Source organism: Ceratotherium simum, chromosome 25, assembly GCF_057802395.1.
Source record: "Ceratotherium simum simum isolate JZ-2026a chromosome 25, ASM5780239v1, whole genome shotgun sequence".
In the NCBI taxonomy this organism is placed as follows: domain Eukaryota; kingdom Metazoa; phylum Chordata; class Mammalia; order Perissodactyla; family Rhinocerotidae; genus Ceratotherium; species Ceratotherium simum.
This window is the reverse complement of record NC_141924.1, coordinates 41,809,939-41,835,197: the sequence shown is the minus strand read 5'-3', so window position 1 is coordinate 41,835,197 and position 25,259 is coordinate 41,809,939. Positions and strand designations below refer to the sequence as shown.

Here is a 25,259-nt window from a genome sequence, read left to right as displayed (position 1 = left end):
CTCAGAGTCAGAAGAGACCTACATTTGCTTAAATCATTCATCTATTATGTAAATTCTTATGACATCTCTAGCTTCTTCTCTAAACTCACCAATGGTAGAAACTACATAAATCTAGACATATCGCATTTATGAAGTTGTTCCTTTAAAAGACCAAATAAAATTTTCCTAAATCTCCAGCTATTGTTCCTAGTTATATACCTAGATTCCACAAAATAAATTAAAATTAGATTCCATATGACAACTCTTTTCTTATTTAAAACAATGTTGTAAACTCACTAGCTCGTATCTCTAGATATAGTAGCAGACTCAGGGAATGACTTGGAGGATTTTTAGAAACCCACTCCATATTTCTGTCAGTCTCTGTTCTCTTCAAATCACCACAAATAAACATATAATTTAATAAAAACAGTGGCTTTGCTATGAAAATGTAATTTAAGACAAAGTCAGTAGGCCTCTTTTCCCTAAAAGATTGCCACATCTATGTCTCTCCTATTTAGAAATTTTGGTGTGTCTCCTGGCTTTAAATGGATCTTAGAGGCCATTTATTCTGTAATTTTTTTTTTTTTTTAATTCATGAAGAAACTGAAGGGTAGAGATTAGGATATTTGCCTGAAGCAAATGGAAAGCAAAGCCACAGTTAGAAACCCTGTACCAATTTGTGTCCTGTTACAGAAATTCTCTTTGTCAGTCATACATTTGTCTTCCATTATATAACTTTTTTTGGTCTATTTTACATCTTAACGTTTCTACCTTTCATTCACCTCCCCTAGTGGCCACTCTTGAAATCAGGGACCATACTATATTTATCTTTCTATTCAACCACAATACCAAAAAGCAGATCCATCATAGATATTAACTTAATTGAACATTCTTAAATAGTATGGGTATATTTCCAATGGAGAAGCTATCGAAAGTGTTTGTAAATGCAAAATATTCCCTTTAAAATCCACCCTTATACTCACTAATGTTTCTTCTTGGATGAGCTAAACGTTATGTTTTGAAATTATAGAAGGACACTTCACGCAGATATGTCTGCAATTATTTTGGTGAGAATTATGCAAAACCAAACAGTGAATGAAATGTTCTTCCAACCTCTAGATTCGTATGTTAAAATGACCATATGTTGCAAATGTGTTGAATGCTTAATTTTTTAGCAAAGAGTCAATTCATACTGTGGGCCTAGAATAGGATGATTTACTCCAATCTAGGTACTTACACATAAACACTCAGGCCTTGAATGTCCTGCAGCGTATCTACTGGCCATTATCAGCAATAGGGTTGAACTGGTCACTACTGGCTTAAGGACTGTGCCTGACAGATTTCTCTCTTTCCTTTTGTTGTCTTTCTTTCCTTCCTTCCAATGGATGGTGCACTTTGCAAATCTATAGGTTTTCTTTTTTATTATCTTTCACATATGTAAACGTAGATGCAATTCTTAGTCTTGTGCTGCTTTCTTTTTTCTTGTCCTTCTTTTACTCCAGTCCATCACTAGCTTTATCAAAGGGTTGTTCAGTGTGTTGATTCAGTTAATACCTACACAGTATCCAGCACAGTGCCTGGCACATAGAATATTCCCCTTCAGTTACCTTGGGGTCTGTGCCCCTCCTATTTTACATTGTTTTGAGAGCCAGTAATTATATTAAGAAGAAGTATAGTGCCTGCGTCAAAGGGAAAAAAACATAGCAAATTTTTAAATGATATCAGACTAATTCTAAGCCAATGACATAAATTCCCCAAGGTTTTGAAAGTACTCAGCAGTTCCCTTCATATCTTAAGAGGTTCCTGCCTGCTTCCTCATATGCCTGTAATAACTTACTTTTCTTAAATATGAGCATTTATGATAAAGGTATTTCTCAATTTTTCCGCTTTGCTTTTATTTCAAATTTTAAAATAGTATTGTTTTGCAATGTAATTGTACACTTAATCACATCTTTCTTTAAATTGATGATTATCAGTTGGCCTGAAAAGTTGGATGTCATTAGAACTATTTGGTAAAAGGCACTAGGTAAATAAAGTCTTATTTCAAATTACAGACTTAAGGTACTGCTTTGGAAATACAGCAAGTTTGTGACCTTTGACCATCTCGCTGCGGCAACCGATCTAAGACACAGTGGAAAAGAGTTTTCTGTGATGAGCCTTGTGATGAGCTACTGATACCCTGTACATTACATTATATTTCATTTAAAGGAGAATTATATTTTCCTTGAGTTTAACCTAGTTCTGATAATAATGATGGTACTGACCATGAACTTACCATAATTCAGAACTCAAAATGACTGAACTCAAAAAATTCAGAACTCAAAATGACTCTTTGCTTTGGAAGCTTCAAAAGTCTCTGCTCAGGAAACTTAGATTTCTGTTTTATTTTTGTTTCTGTTTTGCTTTTCCCATTAAAGTGATGTATTCTTCTCTAAAAAGAAGCCTGAAGACTCTAGGAAGACAATGTTTTCTTCATAATGGCCAGCAGAAAATACCATGTTATTATATTTCTGGCATGAACAGTAGAGGTGGCTAGGTGGTTTTGTTCAGTGTTGCTTTAGAAATGGGCACACTGTTGGCCATGACAGTGCTAGAAGGAAAGAGGGATTCTGCTGTACCTCCTCTGAACATTTTAGAGGCAGACTCTTGGCCTACCTTACATAGAGACAGCCTATAAATTCATGTTTCCATAAGAATTGGGATCACGTATCACCCTCTATCAACCTACTGTTTTCATCATCCAGGCCCCGGAATAATAGGCTGTATGTGCTTGTTTTTCAGTGAGCCCAACCAATTTGTCTCAATTTAACCTTCCCGGGCCCAGCATGATGCGCTCAAACAGCATCCCAGCCCAAGACTCTTCCTTCGATCTCTATGATGACTCCCAGCTTTGTGGGAGTGCCACGTCTCTCGAGGAAAGGCCGCGTGCCATCAGTCATTCAGGCTCATTCAGAGACAGCATGGAAGAAGGTAGGCATGGGGGGAAATAAAGGTGCAGTTATTTATTTAACTCAGAGATGAAACTATCACATCATTCTCATCACAAGGATTCCTAAGTGTAAATAAATGAGTAAGTGTAACTCTCACCTGGGGAGCCCCAAAGCTTGAAGAAGTTTTAGTCTGCATTACCTTCCATTTCTTTTTGCATTTGGAGATATGTCAGAAATTGTTTAGATTGATATTTGGCTAGAGAACAATTCAAAATAAATCCAATGTTCTCATACAGAAATCCTCATAATTTTAGAGACTATTTGCCTGGCTGTGTCAAATATCAGAGTGAGTGTTTTGTTTAATACCTCAGTTAAAGAACCATAAAGATACATAAATCAGAAAAATTGTCCTATGAAACTACCACATCCTGCCAACTTTTATTCTCAGAAACTCCCTCTGGTGTTAATTTTTGTTATCTTATTTTAGAATTCATATTGTATCTACTTTTGCTTTATAAGTTACATTTCCTCATCCAATGCAATAAAGTTCTGTGAGAATACTTTATAGTAAATCCATTTGAAAACCTCAGGAGGTTTAATTGATGTTCAAATGTATATAATTTTGTAAACTATATAACCTCAAATGTCAAATTTGATCATAATATTTGAGAGCGTTTCCTCTTTGATTTAAAATGAATGATTTCTCTAAGTATCCATAAATGAAAATTGTGACACACATATTATAAAGCATATTAGCTAAGGACAACATAAAAGTAAACATAGAAGGGGCCGGCCCAGTGGCATAGTGGTTAAGTTCATACACTCTGCTTTGGTGCCCGGGGTTCACAGGTTTGAATCCCAGGTGTGGACCTACGTACCACTCATCAAGTCATGCTGTGGCGGCATCCCACATACAAAATAGAGGAAGACTGGCACAGATATTAGCTCGGGATCAATCTTCCTCACCAAAAAAAAAGTAAACATAGAAGTTCAAACTGACTGGAATGAAATCAGACATGAAATCAGCCATGCTGTCTTAGTCCTTAATAATTATGTATGAAAGAAAGGACTCCAGGTCTGAAACACACCAGGGGTTAAGCCTCTGGTATCCACGTATTTGTGGTATGACCTTGGGCAAGTTTCCTCACTTTTTTAACCCTAATTTCTGCATCTGTGATTTCACAGGTTTGTCATGAGGATGAAATGAAGAATAGTTCTGTTCCTTTCTCTTTCCCCTTCCTACCTTCTTATTGAAAGTCTCCTCTGACTACAAGTTTAGGCAGCTGTGAAAATTGGCTCATGGTTTTCAGGTCACCACTGTGCATTTAACATGCTGGCACTAAATCAGCTGACCACAATCGCCACCACCTTTGGGATATCAGCCAAACCGTATGAGCTCACTGTGACAGACAGTGAATTATATCCTGAGAGACTGCTGACTGCTGCAGCATAGACAGACAAAATAGAACTAATGGGAAATGTAGTCATTGCTTTTCTGAAACGGTTCCATAACTCTCTTCAGAGACAGGCCTCTTATAATACAGTAAAAATAATTTGCTAAGCATACTGATGACTTTCTAGAATGCCTCATTTACAGAGAGAATGCTGTTTATATGCTGAGAAATGGTGACCTTCCCTGTATGAGGATTAAATAATTTGAACTGTTGAAAGCCAGCTTCAGTGAGCAAGATGGCTTTTTGATGTCCGTGCATTAAATACTGAACTATTATAATTCTTAAGTTGTGGTCTGAGAATCAAGGAATTATTAGACTAGAGAGATGGAAGGGACTTTACTGATGTCCTGCCCAACGCTCACAGTGAAAGATGAGGAGACTGAGCGGCAAACTATAAGGTCAACCACCTGTAAATACTAAGTAGTGGAAAAAGGCTGAAATGGGCTCTGCTGACGCGTTGTCCACATTCTTTCTGGTACACCACGCTAACACTCTTACTTCACACCAGTGTTGTTAGAGGTTGAAAGAATGTGCTGCTTTTGTTTTGTTTTGGGAGGACTGACATTTCGCACATCTTACAGAATGGTAGTATTTGCTCAAGTGAGAAATTTGAAAGTCATGTTTTATTCCTCTTTCGGCCCGTGTTTTTATACCCAATCGCTTTTAAAGAGGCTCTTCCTGGTGTCTCTCAAATTCGTCTCTTTCTCTGCACCCACACCGCCACGAACCTCAGCTTTCCCAGGCCTCTCCAGACTAGGTTGTGAGCACCTCCCGTGTGCTCTTGTTGTTCCCAGTACGTTGCCCTTGATAATATTTATATTACTCTATTGTAATTGTCTTTTCAATTATATATCTTTCTACTTCTTTGTGAGCTCCTAGGATGGTGTCATTCAATTTTATAGTCCCAGGATCTGGCAAGGGCCTGTCACATTGTGTGTGCTCAACTAATGTTTGTTTAATGGATGAATAAGCAGAAATAACTTTATATTACTCCACAATGAAAAGAGGAAGAACTTTTCTACAAATATAGTCGAGCATAATTTTATCTACCTTTTGGGCTTAATACACTGGATATGCAGAAATATAAAGCAGTCTGTTAATTGTTTAAGATGGCATTTTGATATACTTAGATAAAAGACAGTATGCAATTTCCATTCCTAATTTCAGTGAGACACCACTTTGAAATAAGAAGTATTTTTCTATTACTAAAATTGCAAAGAAACGTAATTCTTCATTTAAAAGAGCATAATCAACTCATCACAGATAATGTGGAAATAGCAAGTTGGATAAAATGCTTCTTTCCCTGAAAATATATGGAGAAAAATATTGAAAATGGATCTTTGTTGTATAAAAATGAAATTAAATAAATAAAATAACTTTTCTTTAAGTATAAAAGTTTATGGCAACTTGAGTTTAGGTTTCCGTGATTTACTGATTATTGATTATGTAGGAGTTTACTATAACTTCCAAAATGTACAAAGCATGCTGGGAGGGCTTGGGCTCATCAACTCCTCTCTGTGACGTGAGGAAGGAGGTAGTTCAAGGGACAGGTCTGGGACCTTCCCATGTCTCAACATTTTGATTTCCAAAAAATGACAGTAGAACTGTTCTCAGATTCTTGTATCTGGATGTTATTATTTTATTCCCCTAATCAGCTGTTCTTCACTTTTCAGTGAAGGCCTAGTGTTTCTGAGCAGACTTCTTTATTTTATCTCTTGTTCTTTTTTGCTTTCCCCAGTTCACGGCTCTTCATTATCACTGGTCTCCAGCACTTCTTCTCTTTACTCTACAGTAAGTATTGGCTGTTAAGAAAAAGCTTCTGCCTTTGCCAAGCACCCAAATGATTAAACAGATTGACGTTTACACAGAAGTGGCACAGTGAAATAAGGACATTGCTTGCCCAGTGAGCTGGACGGTGCTCTGCCAGCCCCTCTCTGGCCCGCCTATATGTGCTTCCACTTGACCTTTGTGTGCTTATTATAATCAATGAATGGATGGAAAACTGAATTTCGTAAAACCTGTTGGGATATGACTTGGAATCCCTGAAACTAGGTACTATGCTCTACCGTAATCTTATAATATTGACTACTTTTCCTTGTTTGGTTCTCTGAGCCAGGACTGGTAATTGTTCTATAGTATCTTCTCCATTTTATTTTTTAAGTTCATTTTTTGAGAAGATCAAGAAGGGTAGGGGCTTAAAAGGCCTAGAGATTTTTTAAAATATATCTTCTGAAATAGAGTGTGATTTTAAAAACTTTATTTCTTATGAGAGAAATACCAATATGTCAACTTATTTTCCCGGTGTGTGAAATTATATTTTATATTGGCCAAGATGACTCTTCTGTCCACTTAATATAATTTCATCTTTAAAAAAAATCTACAGAAAATTATGTTTTACAAGAGGGTTCTTTCGTGCCTAGTAAGAGTGAGGTGTATTTGCTTTGTGAATCTCACTGAGACTTGTGTACTGTGAATAATCCTTAATCCTGTGTTGAAAGGTTCAGGAAACATTCACAGCTTCAGCTGTCACTGAGTAATTAAGCATTAAGGGCAAGACTGATTTTTCACTCATTTTCATTAGGTTAAAATGTTATGGCCCTCTTTTTATATTTATTGCTTTAGATAGTTACTCAATATCAGGCTGTCATTGGCAGAAGCAATATTTTTCTTATTTCTGCTTTTAATGATTAAAATTGCCAATAGATTCTATAAATGAAGAAATCACTATTAGTGTTTAGATAAATCTACTGTTTTAGGCAAATGGATAAAGAAGTGAGAAATGTGAAAATGTATTGGAAAAAACACATAAAAGAAATACGTTAAGACGTGGTGTACCTCCTTTTGGGCCAATGCCGCTGCTTGTCGGGAGATGTATTCTACTTAAACCATTGCAGTTGAAGTCTCTTTGTAACATCAAAAGATGCAGCATCATTATAATCATATTTTAAATATGTACAAAAACAGTATTTGGATAAAAAACAACCTTCACAAAGCCTGAGAAAGAAGCTTTTCTTCTTTGAAAGAAGGAAAAGATCAAGGGTTGAAAAAAAACAGATGGCTAATTAGTATATACCAGAGTCCAATAGACCTTTCTGTGATAATAAAAGTGCTCTGTATCTGCACTATCTAATACAGAAACCACTAGCCACATGTGGCCCTTGAGTATTTGAAGTGTGTATGGTGTGACAGAGGAACTGAATTTTTCATTTTAATTAATTTAAATTTAAATAGGCACATGTGCATAGTGGCTACTATATTGGATATTGCAATATTATGGGGAACAAAGGGAGTACCTTTAAAAATTTGTAGATATATAGGAGCAGATGTCAAAATAATAAATACAATTAGAAAGCATAGATGACAAGTATTGTATTGAGTACAATATGAAATGGGAAGCGAGATTAAAATAAAGAGACCATCTACACACATTTATAGGCCAACATTTAGAGATGAGATAAGGCCCTGCTGTTAAGTGTGAAAAAGGACTAGGTGATCAAGCCACCTGACAAGGTGATATTATTAGGAAATTTAAATAGTTGTATTAGAAATGATGGAAATTATACAGTACTTGAATTGACAAATAACTTGCAGTAAAACAATTCAAGTAAATGCATATTTGGAGGACTAATAAAGAGAAAAAATCAAAGATGATGAAGAGTCACTCTGTCTCCATCCCTTGTTATCATGCAGTGAGATTTCATGGGCAATGAAAAAATATCTGTGAAAGTGCTTTTCAAGCCATGAAGTGAAAAAGCGATTCTTCATTATTTTTCATGCCTTCTTAAGGACTCTTGATAAAGATTCAGTTGATTTGCATTCTTGCCTGATTCTATCAGTAATTATTGTGTGACATCAGGCAAGTTGCTAAATTTCTTTGGACTATGCCTATAAAATAAAATTGGAAAACAACAGCCAGATCTATCCATCTGTCCTGGGGAGTTCTGCAGTCACTGGAGAAGATCAGGGACGTGGTACACCAGAAATTACCAGAAATTGTAAACTGCGTGGTTCGAGGGAGCACCATTTATATCATAGTCTATGTGAATTGCACCTTTTGAAAGTGTGCAGTGCACAACTAATACAGCTGTGCATGGTATTCCTTCATAAAATAAAGTGTTTAGGAAAAAAAAGATTATTTTTTTTAGCAGAATATTAGGCATTATTTGCTCTTATTAGGCAAAATACTGCTCTTATGAACCATGAGTTCAACCATGTTTACTCTAACATTCTCATTTATGCAACTTAGGGAATTATATATTTTGATTGTAAATATTAAAACAAAGTAACAAAGACGATTTGTTGCAGAGAACATTTACCTGTAAAATCACCAATCTAACAAATCCCAGTGGAAGGATTCTTTCTTCACATATAGCTCTTTTAAAGCCTCTGCCACTTACAATTTGGTAAATTTTTCAAAAGTATCTTGTTACAAAGTTGAGTAAGTCCCCTTGTAGAATTTCTGAGCAGAAAGATTCAGGGAGGCTGCAAATGGGTTGGAAATCAGAGGCCCAATCTGATCTGCCAAGTTGTTACCTTTGGCAAATTTAGAGTTGGTATGTTTGTTTTTAAATCCAAGCCAACACTGTGAAATCCGGACCTTTTACCTAAAAATTCAATTTTCTAAATTCCGTTTTAAAGTAGATGGGCTATCTAGTGACTGAGATGGGATGCCTCCAGGTCTGCGGTCACCTGGCGTCGCCCCCTTTGGGTGTTAGCATGAGCCCTTGGGCAGGTCCCAGCCTCCACCACCTCTTCTGTTCTTCCTGACACTGAACTGAGTTTGAGTTGTTAGTTATGATTGTGCTGTTGCATTCCTCATAGGAAAGAAATACTTCTCATTATGCATATCTTTATGAAAAGTGGGAAAATAAAAGATAGCCTAGAAGGCTGTGTGATTTTTTCTTTTTTTAAATGCTCAGGGCTCTTTTTATTCTTTGTATGCCTGGTCCTGTTAGGCATTTACATTTTTGATCCTTGCAATAGATGTTTTCTGAATGTCTGGATATTAAAAACCTTATTGAACCCATTTTGTCCTTGGAATCTAATTTGTGTTGCTTTAATTAGAGCAAGGGCCATGCTTAGTTCGTTGTGGATCCCTTTAGCACATTTCCTAACACATAGCTAATACTAAAGTAACTATTTTTTTAATTAGTAAGTTTGGATGAATGAATTGCCAATTAATGGCTTACAGAATAAAAAACAATCTGATATATTTTTATTTAGGCAAAGTATATTATATTGTTTACCATCCTTCAGGACATTGGGCCTGGTTCAAAACCATCATTTAAAAAATGGCAAGTAATCACATTCTGTCATGATATCATTAATCCCACACTTAATCACTGAAAGAAATACAATATTAATATTCTGGCTCATTGCTTCAACTTTATGCTAACACCTACCCAGTATTAAGAATCACAGGATGAAAGAAGGCAGAGATTAAAGAAAAAGATAGTTCTGAAAAATCAGCGATGAGAACAATCATTATATACAGTATATATAGAATTACTATGTAATAGTGTTGCTTATGACTAGTATCGGCAATACTCAGGACTTTTTTAATGAAAAAATGTGGATATCCTTCTTGACTGTTTTTTTAAAAACCTAGAATACATTGCTTTTTATAAATACACAGATTATTTGTTGGGTGTCAGTTTTATATAATCCTAGCAGGTCTAGAAGCAGGATTTGGGCAGAATAAACTGGCAATAAGTATGCAAAGTTCTAGGGAAAACAAATAGTCATAGTGAATTGTGCCATATGTCTTAAGGCAGACAACCTCCAGCTTTCTTTTGATTTTATAAAATTTCTATCTTAAAGTTCCTTCCCTACTTCTGACTCAAAAATAAACTATATGAAAGTTTGAAGTTATTAGAATTAAAGAATAAAATCTTCACTTAAAAAACTAAAATTGAGATGTAAAGTATTCAAGTTTTGTATTAGCGTTTATTGTGAAAATAAAGTTTTCTTATAAAGACTATTTGGATTCTACTACTTAACCACTCTATTATTTAACCACTATATTATTAACTATACATTATTTTTAAGAGTAGAGAAAATATATGAAAGACAAAACTTAAGAGATGCTTATGTATAAAAAATATCTTGATGTTTATTTTACTTTTTTTTATGTTTTCTGGAGGAAAAGAAGAGATAAAAAGTGCTTGAGGTACTTCTGCATCAGTTAATCAGGAAATGTCCCCAAAGGGGAGCTAGAACATAAGAGATTTGTTTTCAGCTGTGGGTCTGCTCAAGGCAATGAGCAGACTTGTACTGTTCAGCAATATTATACATTCTCCAGCTTTTTCCAGGGAGGGAGCTTCTCAAATGTAATGACGCACATAACTCATTTTCTGGCGTTTCGCAGCCCAGCATGAAGGAGGAAAGCAGAGCTGGGAGTTTTCTGCAACCAAGGCCCAAACGCCCTCAGGTTCCCACGGCTGTCACTGCCCTAACCTGCGCGGCCGATGATGTGTGTCCGCCACCCTATCACCGCCCTCACACTGGGTGTCCTAATGTTTTGCTGACTTGCAACCCAATAAACTTACTTAATAATCATTAGGAAAAGTAAAAGAAAATAGAAACTAATAAGCTGATTTTCTGTAGTTATCAGTAGAGGTCTGTATTTTCCCTCCAGCTTTATTTGGCATTCTTTATGATCTGTAAAGCACAGAATCACATTCTGACTCCCGTCTTGGCTGAAAATCTCTATCATTTCATGGGATCCAATTTCTACAATCTGTATTTAAAAAATCCAATATTTCATTTTTACCTGCACCCATCTTTTTCAGAGTATAATTTTATAATTACTTTGTTTTTGTTGCTAATGGTCTGGATGTTAGAGTAACACTGTCTTCTAATTCTGTCCTTTGCTCTCAAGGTATATTATATATCCATGAATCAAATAGCCTATATTTTTAAAATACCATATGGTTTATGTATAAAGAAATACTTGTTTTCAATCCTAAAAGTTCCTGTTTTTACTATTTTATTTAATAATATATATTTTTCTATATTCTTATGTTAGGCCATAATAACATTTTAAATACCCAATATAATTATTTTATTCTTTATACTTGTAGAATGAATTGACACTAATTATAGTTAAATTCTTTTCCCTTTTCTCTTTTACAGGCTGAAGAAAAGGCTCATTCAGAGGTAAAAAAAAAAAAGTAGCATTTTTATATTTGACTTTTCGTTTACGTTTATGATAAAATGAGTGTTTCTACCACTAGAGGGCAGTGTGATACAGTAGCATAATTCTCCAGCACTGCTGATAGAAATGACCCTGCTAGTTGACAAATAATCTTGGATATTTCCTCTTAAAAGAAAATGAAAGGAAGTTTTTAGAAGCAAACTCTCTTCTCACATTCCAAATTGGAGTCTTAGCTCAACAGCTAATTGCCTGACTCTAGTAAGCATTCGTTAAATCTTTGATGAATGATCAATTCCATTTTCCCCACTGCCTGTGAGACTAACCTCATTGGGTTAAGGAAACTATTGAATCTTAGGCAATAGACCTCCACAATACAGGCTACCAGCATCACAGCCCATCTATTTGGTGCCAGGACTGTACTGTTCTAATCATCACTTTATGTTTAGTGTGGTGTATTGTTCTAATCACACACATTTCACAACTACACACTTTGTTGCAATCACATACAAATCGATTGCAACCTGGAGCGAACATTCTTTTTCTTTCCCTTTGTATATGACTTGTCCTGGCCAAGGAGAGCAGGAGGACTTTAATTAGGGCTTTCTTCCAAGTGTGATAATGACTGTTTGATTGGTTTACACTGAGGCAGTCAGACCACAGAGAAAATAAATACATTGGCAACAGCCTCTGCAAAGGAACTCTGTCCTTTGAACTCATATTTTATCTTTATTTATTTACTTTTAAAGTAAAATTTGTGCTATGTTTAAAAATATTGAAAAAGATTACACCAATTTGATCTTTATAATTGCTAGAACAAAGAGTGAATATGGTTTTGAAAAACCTAAACTATTTTATTTATATCGCATGGACATGGCAAAGCTTCTAACTGATCATAATACAGCTAGTGAGGTATAGAAATGCCACATCTCTTTGCTGTGTTAGTAGTTATCAGACTTCTCTTTTATCATTTATGCCACATAATGGGTCATGGTTTTTAAAAAATAATTTATATTACTTTAAGGTTTCCTGGATTATATTTTAAAGGAAATAGGATCATGTAATAGAGACTATTAATTTGAGAAAAGCTCTTTGAATTTGTATTGGTTTAAAAATAAAATAGATGCTCTGCTTTCTGGAACTCTTTGGGATCCTCATCATTTGAAGGTAACTTAAATGCTCTTTGGGACTGAGTGTATCTCTTTAAAAAACAGGAGTGAAATGGAATCACATTAGCTATTTGCTGAAATTATGTAAATATGCACCATCTCTGCTTCAAGTTCACTTCTTTTTTAGAGTCTCTCAATATTGACCACTACTTCTCCTCCACGAAAATCTAATGTGCAGGAAAAAAAAATCTAATGACAGTTACTGAACTGTGTCAAGAATGCTCTTTCAAACTGAGTTGGTATTCCAGAAGTCCAACCACAACAGTGGAAGACTTGTTTTTGAAGAAATGAGAAGACTTAGAGTAAAATGTTTGGCATCTAAGTAACTAAAATCTCTTGCAATCAGAAGTAGACTGGTAGACTCTGTCTCAGATGGTTGTAAGTGTGTTTCACTTACTTATCACTGTTTACATTCCAGGGCAACATGAAACATGCAGATTAAATTTAGAAAAGTGCTTAAATTAAAATTTGAGTATGATTTGATCTACTGTCACCTTTTTCTGGTTCAATTTTATTAGAGTAGGAACTTAATTAAAAATAAAACCTTTTTAGCATATTTATTCTGCTGTTTTGTCTAGTTATTTGCACAATATTACTGATTTTCCTCTTACTTTTAAACTGTGGATAATCTGTAAAGCATTTCTGTTCTGACCTAATAGTAACTCAGTGGATAAAGGGCATTATAATAAAGATTTGGGAAGGCTTCTCTGAGTGTTAATCGTTAAAACTCCAGCCAATAAAATTATTTTCAAATATGGAATCATTAAATGCTGCATTAGAGCCAGCGTTCAGTGACTGCAGGACATTCTACAGCTTCTAAGAAGTTGCCAAATTTATGGAAAATTAAAATAAATACACACAAAAAAACTGATAGAAAAATAACATGGAGTACTTTTTACAAAAAAAAAAGACTCAGAAAAAATATGTATATGTAAATTTAATTTTTAAAAAGGAAAGATTTTACTACCTGAGTTTTATTACCACAAACTTCTAGAGGTAGAAGAATCAGCAGAGAAAGTAAACTGATTCTTGAGTCAGGTTGGCGTGGCAAAGGGAACAAGGAAGCATCCTTTAATTTGCGATTTGAATCCCAACCTTGCACACAGTCACGTGCCCCTCTTCTTAGAAGTGGTATTTGATTTTTACTGTGTGGCCAGTGTTCACATTTCTTTGATTTTCAGGAATTGGTGCTGATACAGTGGGGTTAGAATGAGCTAACCGTAGTATTTGCCTTCTTGGATTGAATTCTTAGTTTTAAGTAAAAATCTAGCATATTGAATTGATTTTTTTAAATTACATTCAGCAAATCCATAAACTGCGGAGAGAGCTGGTTGCATCACAAGAAAAAGTTGCTACCCTCACATCTCAACTTTCAGCCAATGTAAGTCACTTTTGATTTTTTTTGATATATAAAAACAGATTTTTATATAGTAAATGGGGTGATTTTAGTAATAGATTTACAAACTTTAAATGTCCAAAATGATACAGACTTAAGTCACTAAATAGTGTGATGCATATAAAGGTAAACTTTCCTGCACACTGGGCTATAAAATGTAAACCCAGACTGATGAGGAATCACAATGTGGGTAAAATAGCTTTGTGTTTCTTGTAAGGTTGGAACCATTGGTAACAGCTACAGGGGTTATTTCTTCTCTTATTTCTTATGTTTGTCACTGCCCATGCATAGACTTTCTCAAGCCCCAGTACAATTAGGAGTTGATAGTGATTAACTCTGGAAGATAAAAAATTCATGTGCCCTGCCTCCTTCAGCACAATTTATTGGACAATTAGTTAAGCATCCAGTTAATTCTAAAAAATTAACTTAAGCCTAAATTTGGGTATCTTAGCTATATTGTAAATGAGATAGAGTTCTCGCAAAACCCTTGGCAGCCTTCTCATAGCAGTTTCAGCAGCTGAGAATGGCAAAAATGATGAAGACCATCAATCATATTAACATTTATTGAAGATCTTCCAGTGTGCCGGGGAGCACTCAGAATAGATGCAGGAGGAAGAGAACAGGTGGCCCTGTTCCTGGTCCTCAGGAACAACAGTGTGGGAAGCAGCAGGGCGGGGTGAGGAAGCTCCCGCTGTCTTGCCGTATGTCCTGCCCCCTTCACACAGCATTCATCTGCTCAGTTCCACGGCGAGGCTTTGGGCCTGTTCCCTGCCACACTGCTCTCTGCACTCCGTTGAGTTTTTCTATCTCCTAGACAAAGCTTGACATAGCAGGAGTGAGCAGGTGTAGGCCCAGTGGGTATGACTTGAATAAGAGAGATTTTAAGAATAAAAATTATTATGTATTATAACTTCCACAGTATACAAGTAAGTCATTTCACTCACAACGTATTTATTTTAGCACTGTATTTACATTGATTTTGTCTTTTCAACTTTGCAAGAATCAAATTAATTTTGGATTGGCTATATTTATTTTTATAGTTGTTAAGGGATTCTTAAAAATAATGGCAGGCTTTAGAGAATTGTTTGGGCAATACAGGAAGAGAATAGTATTATTTAAGCTATATTTTATGTCTAAGAATAACTCTTATTAGAGAAATAGTTCAGAAACAACTGTAAATTTTATACCATCGGCTAGATGTATGGTAGTACAAAACACTCCTGTCTAGGTTCCTGACTTTGTACCCAGGGGACATATTACAATGCAGATACCAAAGCACATTGGGCTGTGTTTATCTGCAGCAAGGAAGTCTCAGTGACAGACCCTATGCTATGGGCAGTCAGGATACTTACATTGATCTTGGACAACTACTCAGAGTTTTATTTTATTTTGTAAATGACTCTTGTGTGGACTTATATATTCAGATGTTAGAATCATAAATGGCTGCTATCCATAATGGAATTTGGTCTTTTACACAGTAATTTTTAAACTATTTCCATTTAAAAAGTAATACATGCTTATTGTATTAAAAAGAAAAACTGAAACTAAAAAAATGTTTAATAAAAAATGTATATTTGTTTTTCCCTCTGAGAATGTATATTTGTTTTCCCCGTTCATGGTTATTGGTTTCTTGTGTTTCCTTTAAACATTGTTCTTTTATATACCCATGAATACATATATACAGTCTACACTTGCAAAAGCCTACACACACACACACACACAGGGGAGGAACCAAATTCTAACATAGGGGGACCATCCTGGGGGTTGACTCTGTGCCATTGTTTGGAAAGGGAGCCAACATTTTAAAATGATGCCGGCCTTGGCTACCTACCACTTTTGCCTCGATCACGCATGACACACTATACTCACTGATGGGTTTTCATGACTTTGGAGCATGTATTCTCAGCTGGGCATTGATATTACCACTAGACGGTGAAAATTCATTCTTGTGATGAAAGAAAACTTACTCTTTTTATACATAAAGCGCAGATATACATAGAGTACATAAACAGGTGTCCAGCATATATCTGTGATATTAAAATGTCATGGAGGAAGGGAGTGATTGTGAAAAAAATATCTATACTGTCTCCTTAGGGGACAATAATGAAAAAGAAAGTAACAAATACAGAATTAGAGGAAGCAGTGCCAAATAGATGATTTTGTTTAAAAAGTGCTAGTCTTAGACAAAATGCCCAAATATCTGCAGCTTCCCCTAGCTATTTCTATGTTATCAATAGTACTTTTTGCACATGGATGAGAGCCTAATATATATCCTATTTTACATGTTCTTCTTTTTTTTTTTTTTTTAACTTCATAATGCATTTTAGAAATCTCAAATCACCTCAGATCCAAAACCTGTACATAGAAACCTTAAAAAACTGGAAACAACCAAATGTCCCTTAATAGGTCAATAGATAAACAGAGTCTGATACATCCATGCCGTGGGCTACTACTCAGCAGTAAAAAGAAATCAACTGTTGATACACACAACCACTTGGATGAATCTCAAGTGCGTTATACTAAGTGAAAAAAGATAATTTCGAAAGGACACTCACTGTGTAATTCCATTTATAAATGGAGAAGTTAGTGGTTAGGGGTGGGGGTCTCATCTTCCTGAGAGGTGGGTATAAGTATAAAGGTGTAGCAATAGCGAGAGCTTCGTGGTGATGAAATTGTTTTGAATCTTGATTGGGGTGGTTGTTACATATGTGAATCTACATCTGTGTGCCAATCTTGAATTCCTGGCTTTGATATTACACCATAATTACGTAAGATGTAGCAATTGGGGGAACTGGGTGAAGGAGTACAAGGGTCCTCTCTATACTCTCTTTGTATCTTCTTATGAATCTATAATTATTTCATATTAAATAATAAAATAAAACACCTACAGATCTACTACAATTTTTAAAAGAGATATCTAGTTTTTAATTTCTTAGGAATTTCAACTTTATTTCACCATTTAGTGCTCCTTTATTTGGTGGTGATATGTCTTGTTAAAGCTTTTTACCATCAGATAAGTTTGTTGCTGAAATGTCAAAAGATGAAAGTCCAAAGATTCAGGTAATGAAGATACGCATTATCTTCAACTCTTCTACAAAGTAGTTTATTAAAATTCACTTTAAGGCTAAATATAGCTGAGAACTTGTATAAATGGATGCATGTATAAATGTTTATAAAATATTTTTAACATCAATCCTATTTTAAACATTTTTAATAGTATCATTATAATTGCAAGGGATAGAGACTTGTGTATTTATGTCCATTTGTATTTTTGTGTGTGTGTGTGAGGAAGATTAGTCCTGAACTAACATCCGTTGCCAATCCTCCTTTTTTTGCTGAGGAAGATTGGCCCTGGGCTAACATCCATGCCCATCTTCCTTTACTTTATATGGGATGCCACCACAGTGTGGCTTGACAAGCAGTGCGTTGGTCCCAGCCCGGGAACCGAACTTGCAAACCCAGGGCCACTGAATCGGAGTGCGCAAACTTAACCACTACGCACCACTGGGCCGGCCCCTGTCCATTTGTATTTTTAAGGATATAATCTCCTTTACATATTGACAAATTTGAATTTCTCATAAGTCACCTATTAACTACAAATCATCTTGAACTTACTCTCTTTACATTTGGTTTATAATATCACTTTTGATTCCATAGACAGTAACGAGTCATCAAAGAATTTAGTTAATGCTTGATTTTTCCTCAGTTCTAAGAAATACGTCATTTAAATTTCATTCAAAGTGTGTTTCACTTCACTGTTTCTGAGTTAATATCTGTTGATGTATGTAATATATACATATATTTTTAACATAGATATATACAGAAATTAAATTAAACATAAGACAATAAAATTATGTATAGAATTTCTTCAATAATAAGTAAAAAAAGTTATTTTTTAATCTTATGCAGTTCCTATTTGGAGGTGGAGATAAGCCTTTTATTTATTCATTTATTCAGGCCACAAGTAAACCTTTTACCTTTTGGTTCAATGGAATCACTACAATGAGCATTGTTGAATAGAAGTGTAATAGCCATGTTTTATAAGGACAAATTACAATGAGTTTGGTTCTGTAGAAAATATCATTAACTGTTATTTTTTTATTTAGTAATCATTTTAAATAGCCAGCTATTCAGTTTTACTCAATATATGAATAATTTTATCAAGACTTAAATGATTTTCCTTAATTTGGGGTATTTGGGGGTGTGTATCATGTATTTGGACCTGGCATGATTATATTTATATGGAGTCCACACAATAATCCATGTTTTAATTTTTAAATTTGAAACTTATCTGGCTCTCTGCTCAAATGCTTTTTCCGCCTTTGTTGAAAGGGGCACTGGCGGGTCAGAGAGGTATCCGGGCAGCTCCCCTCTCATTTGACTGGCAGAGTGTAACCCAGGCAGTAGAATGGGCGCTGAGCCTTCCCAGTTGTGAAGTTCTCTGAACGGAGCTGCGTAAGGTCCTGGGAAGACTCTTTGTAAAGCTCTTTCTACTAGGATTTTTTAGAAAGGAGAGATGGCGTGTGGGCGAGTGCTATTGCCTGGCCTTCCCTGAATCAATACCCCACCCATGAACAGGAAGAAAACAGGAGCCCCACAGGCAAAGGCAAATGATGTCTGGTCACATCATACAGTTAGCCAGGTGCCCTCTGGTCTCTCGCCCACACCTTTGTGCAGCCAAGTCAGGTGGGAGGCCTTCGTTTGTGTTTTATTATATTTTCTTTACAAATCTCAGCCCTTAGATAATTTGGAAACAGGCAAGAAGACTAGTTATTACCACCATTTTTCAAAGACATCACTGAATGAATATGTAACAGAACAAAAAGTACCTTTTTTGCCTTCCAGCATGTTAGTCTTTTAGCCAAAAATCTCGTGGGTATTATTTTGCTTGGGATTGTGTCCTGTTTCTTTGCTCTGTTTAATATTTTTATATAATCTGGCAGTTACTCTTTTCTGCATCTCTTTTAAGAGAAAACTATTTTGTACATATTGACAGTGACAGACACTGAAGGGACAATTTTATACAGCTTAAAAGAAATGAGAAACCTTATGATAGATGCAGAGTCATTTTCAGTTCATCTAACTATTGATTTTCAAATATAAGTCACCTATATTTATATATATATCTCCCCATATAAATCTATGTATGGAGTATTTTTTATTTGGTTGATGGGCTGTCACTGAATTCTGAGTGAACACATGCAATGCAGGCATTTTTCATAATGATATTTCATTTTATTGTTTAACAGCACAATAATCCTCTTTACATGTCTGTTCAGGTTATGTTATGTGATTTTAAAACCAAAGACAGTATGCATTAAAAAGACCTTTCCTCAGTTAATATTCGGTCTTGTCTATTTTATTACCTTGACAGACTTCACCTGGCACAAGTCAGGGAATACTCATTATCATATTGATACAATTTTACTCTGGCTTGAAAATTGTGCAACTGCTAAAAGAAAAGTGAGAACCAAGTAAACTACGATTAACAACTCCCCTAAAAATCCACAATTTTTAAAAAAATCATCATTTTATAAAGTTTTTCCAACAAGATATATTGTCCTATAGTTTAATGAGTTTTATTTTCCATTTTCTCTCCATTAAGGTGACAAAGATCATCACTGGTGGAAATGGCTTTCCTTATTTGCCTTTTGTACTTCCTTTCCATTATTCCAATTGGTGAGAAATTTAACCTTTTGTTACCTCAAAGTAACAAAGTTAATCTGATAAACGAAACCAAGGTGACATAAATTCACAGCAATATTTCACTAACATACCTTTAACATATTTTTCATTGAAAATAATATGACTCAAATTAATACGTTCTTTTGTAACTAGTGATAGGTTTTCTTGTGGATAATTAATGAAGAGCAGTTTTCCAAAGATTGAATCCTGAAATCCAAATGGTGCATGTTTTGTATTTACTCAAAGCTACAAACTATAAGCAATGTGCTTGCACGACGCACTCTTCACAGTCCTGCTGTCTTCGTCGTATTGTTACTCCCATTAAACTGATAAAATATGCACAGAAGGTGAAGTAAAGTAATTATCTTCACGTTCATACATTCAAGGACTCATAGTCCAACAATTAAACTTTACAATTCTTTGGGAGAATTAAAACTTGGCAATATGGAATAGAATCTTGCATTTCTTTGAGTAAATGTTAATTTTCCACCAGAATTTTCACTATTTTAAAAGAAAACAAGCAATTTTAGTATTAGGATTCAGTAACCCTGTGTATGGTCACAGCGGGATTATTTCTAATAGTCTAAACTAGAATCAGCCCAAGAGGTCATCATGGGTAAATATATTATAAATCACGTAGAGCCACGCTTTAGAGCAAATTCTAACTCCTGCTACACACCACATGGGTGAATCTCAAAAACACAATGTTAAGTGAAAGGTGACAGTCACAAAAAAAATCATGCCATATGATTCCACTCAAATAGTTTTAAAAATAGGCAAAGTTAAAACATAATGTTCAGGGATGCAAACTTAGGTGGTAAAACTATAAAGAGAAGCGGGTGCCGGCCCAGTGGCTCAAGCGGTTAAGTGCGCGCCCTCTGCTTAGGTGGCCCAGGGTTTGCAGGTTCGGATCCTGGGCACACACCAATGCACCGCTGTGGTGGCGTCCCATATAAAGTGGAGGAAGTTGGGCACAGAAGTTCGCTCAGGGCCAACCTTCCTCAGCAAAAAAAAAAAAAAAAAAAAGAGGAGGATTGGCATGAGATGTTAGCTCAGGGCTGATCTTCCTCACAAAAGAAAAAAAAACGGGGCCGCCCCGTGGCTTAGCGGTTAAGTGCACGCGCTCCACTACTGGCGGCCCGGGTTCGGATCCCGGGTGCACACCAACACACCACTTCTCCGGCCATGCTGAGGCAGCGTCCCACATACAGCAACTAGAAGGATGTGCAACTATGACATACAACTATCCACTGGGGCTTTGGGGAGAAAAAGGGAAAAAAAGGAGGAGGATTGGCAATGGATGTTAGCTCAGGGCTGATCTTCCTTACAAAAAAAAAAAAAAACTATAAAGAGAAGCAAGAGAATAATTAGCACAAATGTCACAGTAGTGGTTATCTTTGGGGAAGGTAGAGGGGACAGTAATGAGGGAGGGGCAAGGGAGGACTTCTAGGGTCTTGAAATGTCCTGTTTCTGGACTTGGCCTGTGAGTGCATGAATGTTCACTATATGATAAACCAATGAACTGTACATTTTCATTTTGTCCTTTTTATATATATGGTGTATTTTTTTACGATTAAAAAAGGTATAAGAGAAAGTGGGACATAACCTTATGTTAGTTTGTGAGGGTACTAAGTCTGATGTAATGGCATTCCTTGTCATTGAAAGTATTTTAAACTATAAGATACTATTTCCTTTCTTTAGAGTAATATTTATCCAATTAAATCTGTAACAAAACTTGAAGTATAATTCTCAAGGTTGTGTTCGTGTGTGTGTGTGTGTGTGTGTGTGTGTGTTTGGGGTGAGAGAGAAGAGAGTGGAAAAAGAATGAAGATTTTGTACTGATGGACTAAAGAATAATAGAAGTATTCTCTACAAATTGTCTTTCTCCATATTGCAGTGTCAGGAGAAAAAAAAAGGCAGCCCAGAATATGTTAAGAGCTAGAAACAAAGACACCTTTGTATCATGATGCTAATGGAAGGGACTTGTACATTCTAGCTGTTACCAATAATGGAATAAACTTCTAGTTCCCTAATTCTTAGGACTCCTGTGAACCATTTGATAATAGGTAACTCAGCCTTTCAGCTCTGCTTGAGTTGCAAGATGATATGTTTTAATTGAGTGCTCTCGCTCCCTTCCCTCAAAATATTAGTCTTTTGCCAGAGATTGCCAAATTTTTCCCCACACATAGTTTATTATAGATGTAGGTTGTAAAATATTCTATCCATATATCTTTTTAAGGGCATAATAAAATTAAATCCGTTTGAGATAACACAGCTGTGGTCTTACCTCAAGCCACGGTGAGAGATTGAAGCACCTCTTCATGCTCAGTGTTCTGTGGGTCAAGCTGTTGCATAACGGCATGTTAATAGAAACTGGCCTGTTTTAGTGCTGTAATAAGACTGTCAAGTACTTCTTAATCATAAGAGTTATGATTATGTACTGCAATATGTATAATTCTCTGAGATTTAAAATAAAGCCCCAAAGCCACGAAAACTTAATGTTAAATAAAATATAACTGAATATTATTTCTAGCTGGCCTACCTACACTTTCTTTGTTGAAGGGAATAAAGTAGAAATAAGTGCCCTTTCATTGAAAAGAGTTTGGAAAGTGAAGACAACTCTTTTCGATTCAGTTCTTTGTAAGTAGAAAGAGAGGAAAGATAATGTTACAGCTGTCAGCAGATGTCTGGCACTTGGAGGAGAGTGCCATTATAACGGAGGAGCTAACAATATCTTCAAAGGTCATCATGCAGGTATAAAAAGGAGGAACATCTGTCCATTGACTATCACAGTGACCTCCTCTTGGGCTTTCAGTCTAAAAACTTGGCAACTCAGAACTTTATTTAGTATTTTGGGTGTCAAATCCTCCATGACGTGCAAGTTAGAGAAGGTGTTATTATTTGCAAAATACCATCCCCTTTCAGAAGTTGAACTTGCATTAAATGTCAAGAGACCAAAACACTGATTTTAAACTGAAGTTTAGAAAAGATAAATGAAGATTTGTGTTAAAGGAGAGTCACCATTGAAATTTAACCATGATGGTCACAGCATTTAGAGTTAGAATACCTGAAATTAAGCATTTTGTAAAATGAAGCGTTTTCATCCATCCACATGAGGTTCTGACATTTAAAATGTGATCCTTCCATTTGTTCACAGGCTCACCTCGTAGCTGCTTTTGAAAAGAGTTTAGGGAATATGACTGGCCGACTACAAAGTCTAACCATGACAGCGGAACAGAAGGTATGTTCGAGAATTGGCACTGGGGCTTGAACTAAGAAGGCAAGTTGCAGAGGATATTTAAATGATACTTGAGATGCAAGTCCTTAAAAATACTACTAGAGAGGATCCATTCTATGCTAAATTGGAATAGTCACGAGACAATGCCTTTTCAGATTTTAAAGACTTATGATCCAGATTAATCCATATTGGAACACACACACACGTACACACATACAGGCAGAGTTCTTTCTAGGCAGTGTATTATTTTACCTCTGACTGGAACTATTCAGAGTACCAAATGTTAAGAAAGAGAAACAGCTGTATAGGAGAAGAGTTAGAATATTTGAGGAATAATTTGTTATGCAGTTGACAAGAATTGTCCTCTGACAAGAGTTTTCACAAATGCCTGGTCTATAAGCTGTGCGGAAGGTCCATAGGCTGAGATACCCAGAATAAGGCCTGGAACAGATGTTAGGACTCAACAAGGTAAGGGGCTTGAGGTTACAGCATCTATGGGAAAAAGGACAATCTTGTGTAAGTTTGGAGTAAAAAGGACTAGTTGGCATCTGGGGATGCTGTCTGTGAAGTAAAGTTAAGTTATATCAAAAGCTTTAAAATAAACCTGAAGGATTTTACGGAGTGGAAGAAGGAATATTAAAAAGAAAGAAACAGAGGATTAATTAAGTTGGCAAAGGCAGAAGTATCAGAAAGGTCCACGCTGCCTAGAAAGAATCTGGCCACTTCCCATATGATGACCAGTAACTGACTCTCTGCCGTTAGTTTTTTAGTCCTAGCCTGAGTCCTTGAGTGGTTGTCAGAGACAGATGAAGTCTAATATCATATGGAAGTATTTGTAAAAACTGCATATGTGCATAATATGAGCAGAGGAAGTAGACACAGTTTTCATCTAATTCTCAAAGAGATCCATCATCTAAAAAGATTTGGATATTTTCAGAATCGTTAACTACATCTCTATCCATAGGAATGGCTTCACTTTTGTATTTAGTTCTATAAAGTATGTCATTAGCTTTACAGAACTAGCATGTATTACTAAGTTTTGTCGGTTCACCATTTTTTTTGAGTTAAAAAAACCTGAATGAACAGCCCAATTAAATCAAAAGAGAAAATCAAATAGTCCTATAATTGCCTAGTATAATTAGCAAACTGTATTCTCTCTGCCCTTATCTTCCATTCTCCTATTATATAGATTTCTCCTGCCCATGATAGAGAACGCTGTCCCTGCCTGTCAAACCTGTTCTGGAAGGGAAGGAACAAACTCCTTTTGAGCACATAAATTTTATCTTAATCTTTGGGGACGGGGGGTGGGGGGGTACAGTTTACCACTTCACTATGTAACATAAGGACTCAGCAAATAGGATTACAAGTTCTCTTAGGGCAGCCGAGCGGGAAAGAATATAATAAACATTGGAGCCCAATAGGCTTGAGTGTGAATCTCAGTGGTGTCTCTTAAGAGCTCTGGAGTCTTCCTTTTTCGGACCCTCAAATTCATCATTTTCAAAATAGGGATTATGATAACTGCCTTGTAGAATCATTATGACGAATAAGTGAGATACTATAATAATGTCACATGTAGTGGATAGTCAACAAATGTTACCTTCCCTTACATTTCTCTCCTTTTTTTCCTTAAAAAATGTAAGATAAACCAAATTCATTGTTGGCCATATGCCGAGCATATTGCTAGAAATCATAGTTAGTATTTAAGTCTTAATATCTTAAAAAGTCAAAATTAATATTTTTTTGCCCCTCCCATATTTCCTCAACTTTTATATTTGTAAGTAAAATTTATTATAGAAATTGGAAAAATATACATTTGTTACTTTATAATGCTTATGAATAATGCCTGAATATTTTAAAATATATCTCCATAATGCAGAGACTTCTATAATTGTGTGTACATTATTCTTAAAGTAACATTGCCATAGTCATGAAATTTTCTCAGATATCATGATGTCTGAAATAGCTCTTGCCATTTTTTTTAATCGATTGCTCTTCTGATTGCAAGCTGTACACACACAACAACGTTAGTAACTAGTTTATTTTATTAATCTGAGATTTGTTGTTGTTAGTGCTGTCAAACTGATTCTGACTCCTAGTGACCCTGTCTACAGTAGAGCAGAACCCTGCCTGGTCTTTTTGCTCTATCCTGTCACTTTCCGGCGCTAGATTAGACAGTGCTCTGCTGCTACTCACAGGGTTTTCATGGCCAATTTTTAGAAGTGGGTGACTAGATCCTTCTTCCTAGTCTGTCTTAG

General features: G+C 35.7%; 1 protein-coding gene across 6 annotated transcripts in view; it reads left to right on the top strand.

Moving 5' to 3' along the window:
* Positions 1 to 25,259, top strand: part of NAV3 (neuron navigator 3) — a 566,501-nt gene that overhangs the window by 491,737 nt on the left and 49,505 nt on the right. For all 6 annotated transcript variants that reach the window (XM_087449152.1, XM_087449151.1, XM_087449150.1 and 3 more), the window contains 5 exons: positions 2,761 to 2,949; positions 6,102 to 6,154; positions 11,498 to 11,521; positions 13,989 to 14,066; positions 22,924 to 23,007. In XM_087449152.1, coding sequence (XP_087305278.1) covers positions 2,761 to 2,949; positions 6,102 to 6,154; positions 11,498 to 11,521; positions 13,989 to 14,066; positions 22,924 to 23,007 — 428 coding nt within the window. The remainder of the gene's footprint in view (positions 1 to 2,760; positions 2,950 to 6,101; positions 6,155 to 11,497; positions 11,522 to 13,988; positions 14,067 to 22,923; positions 23,008 to 25,259) is intronic.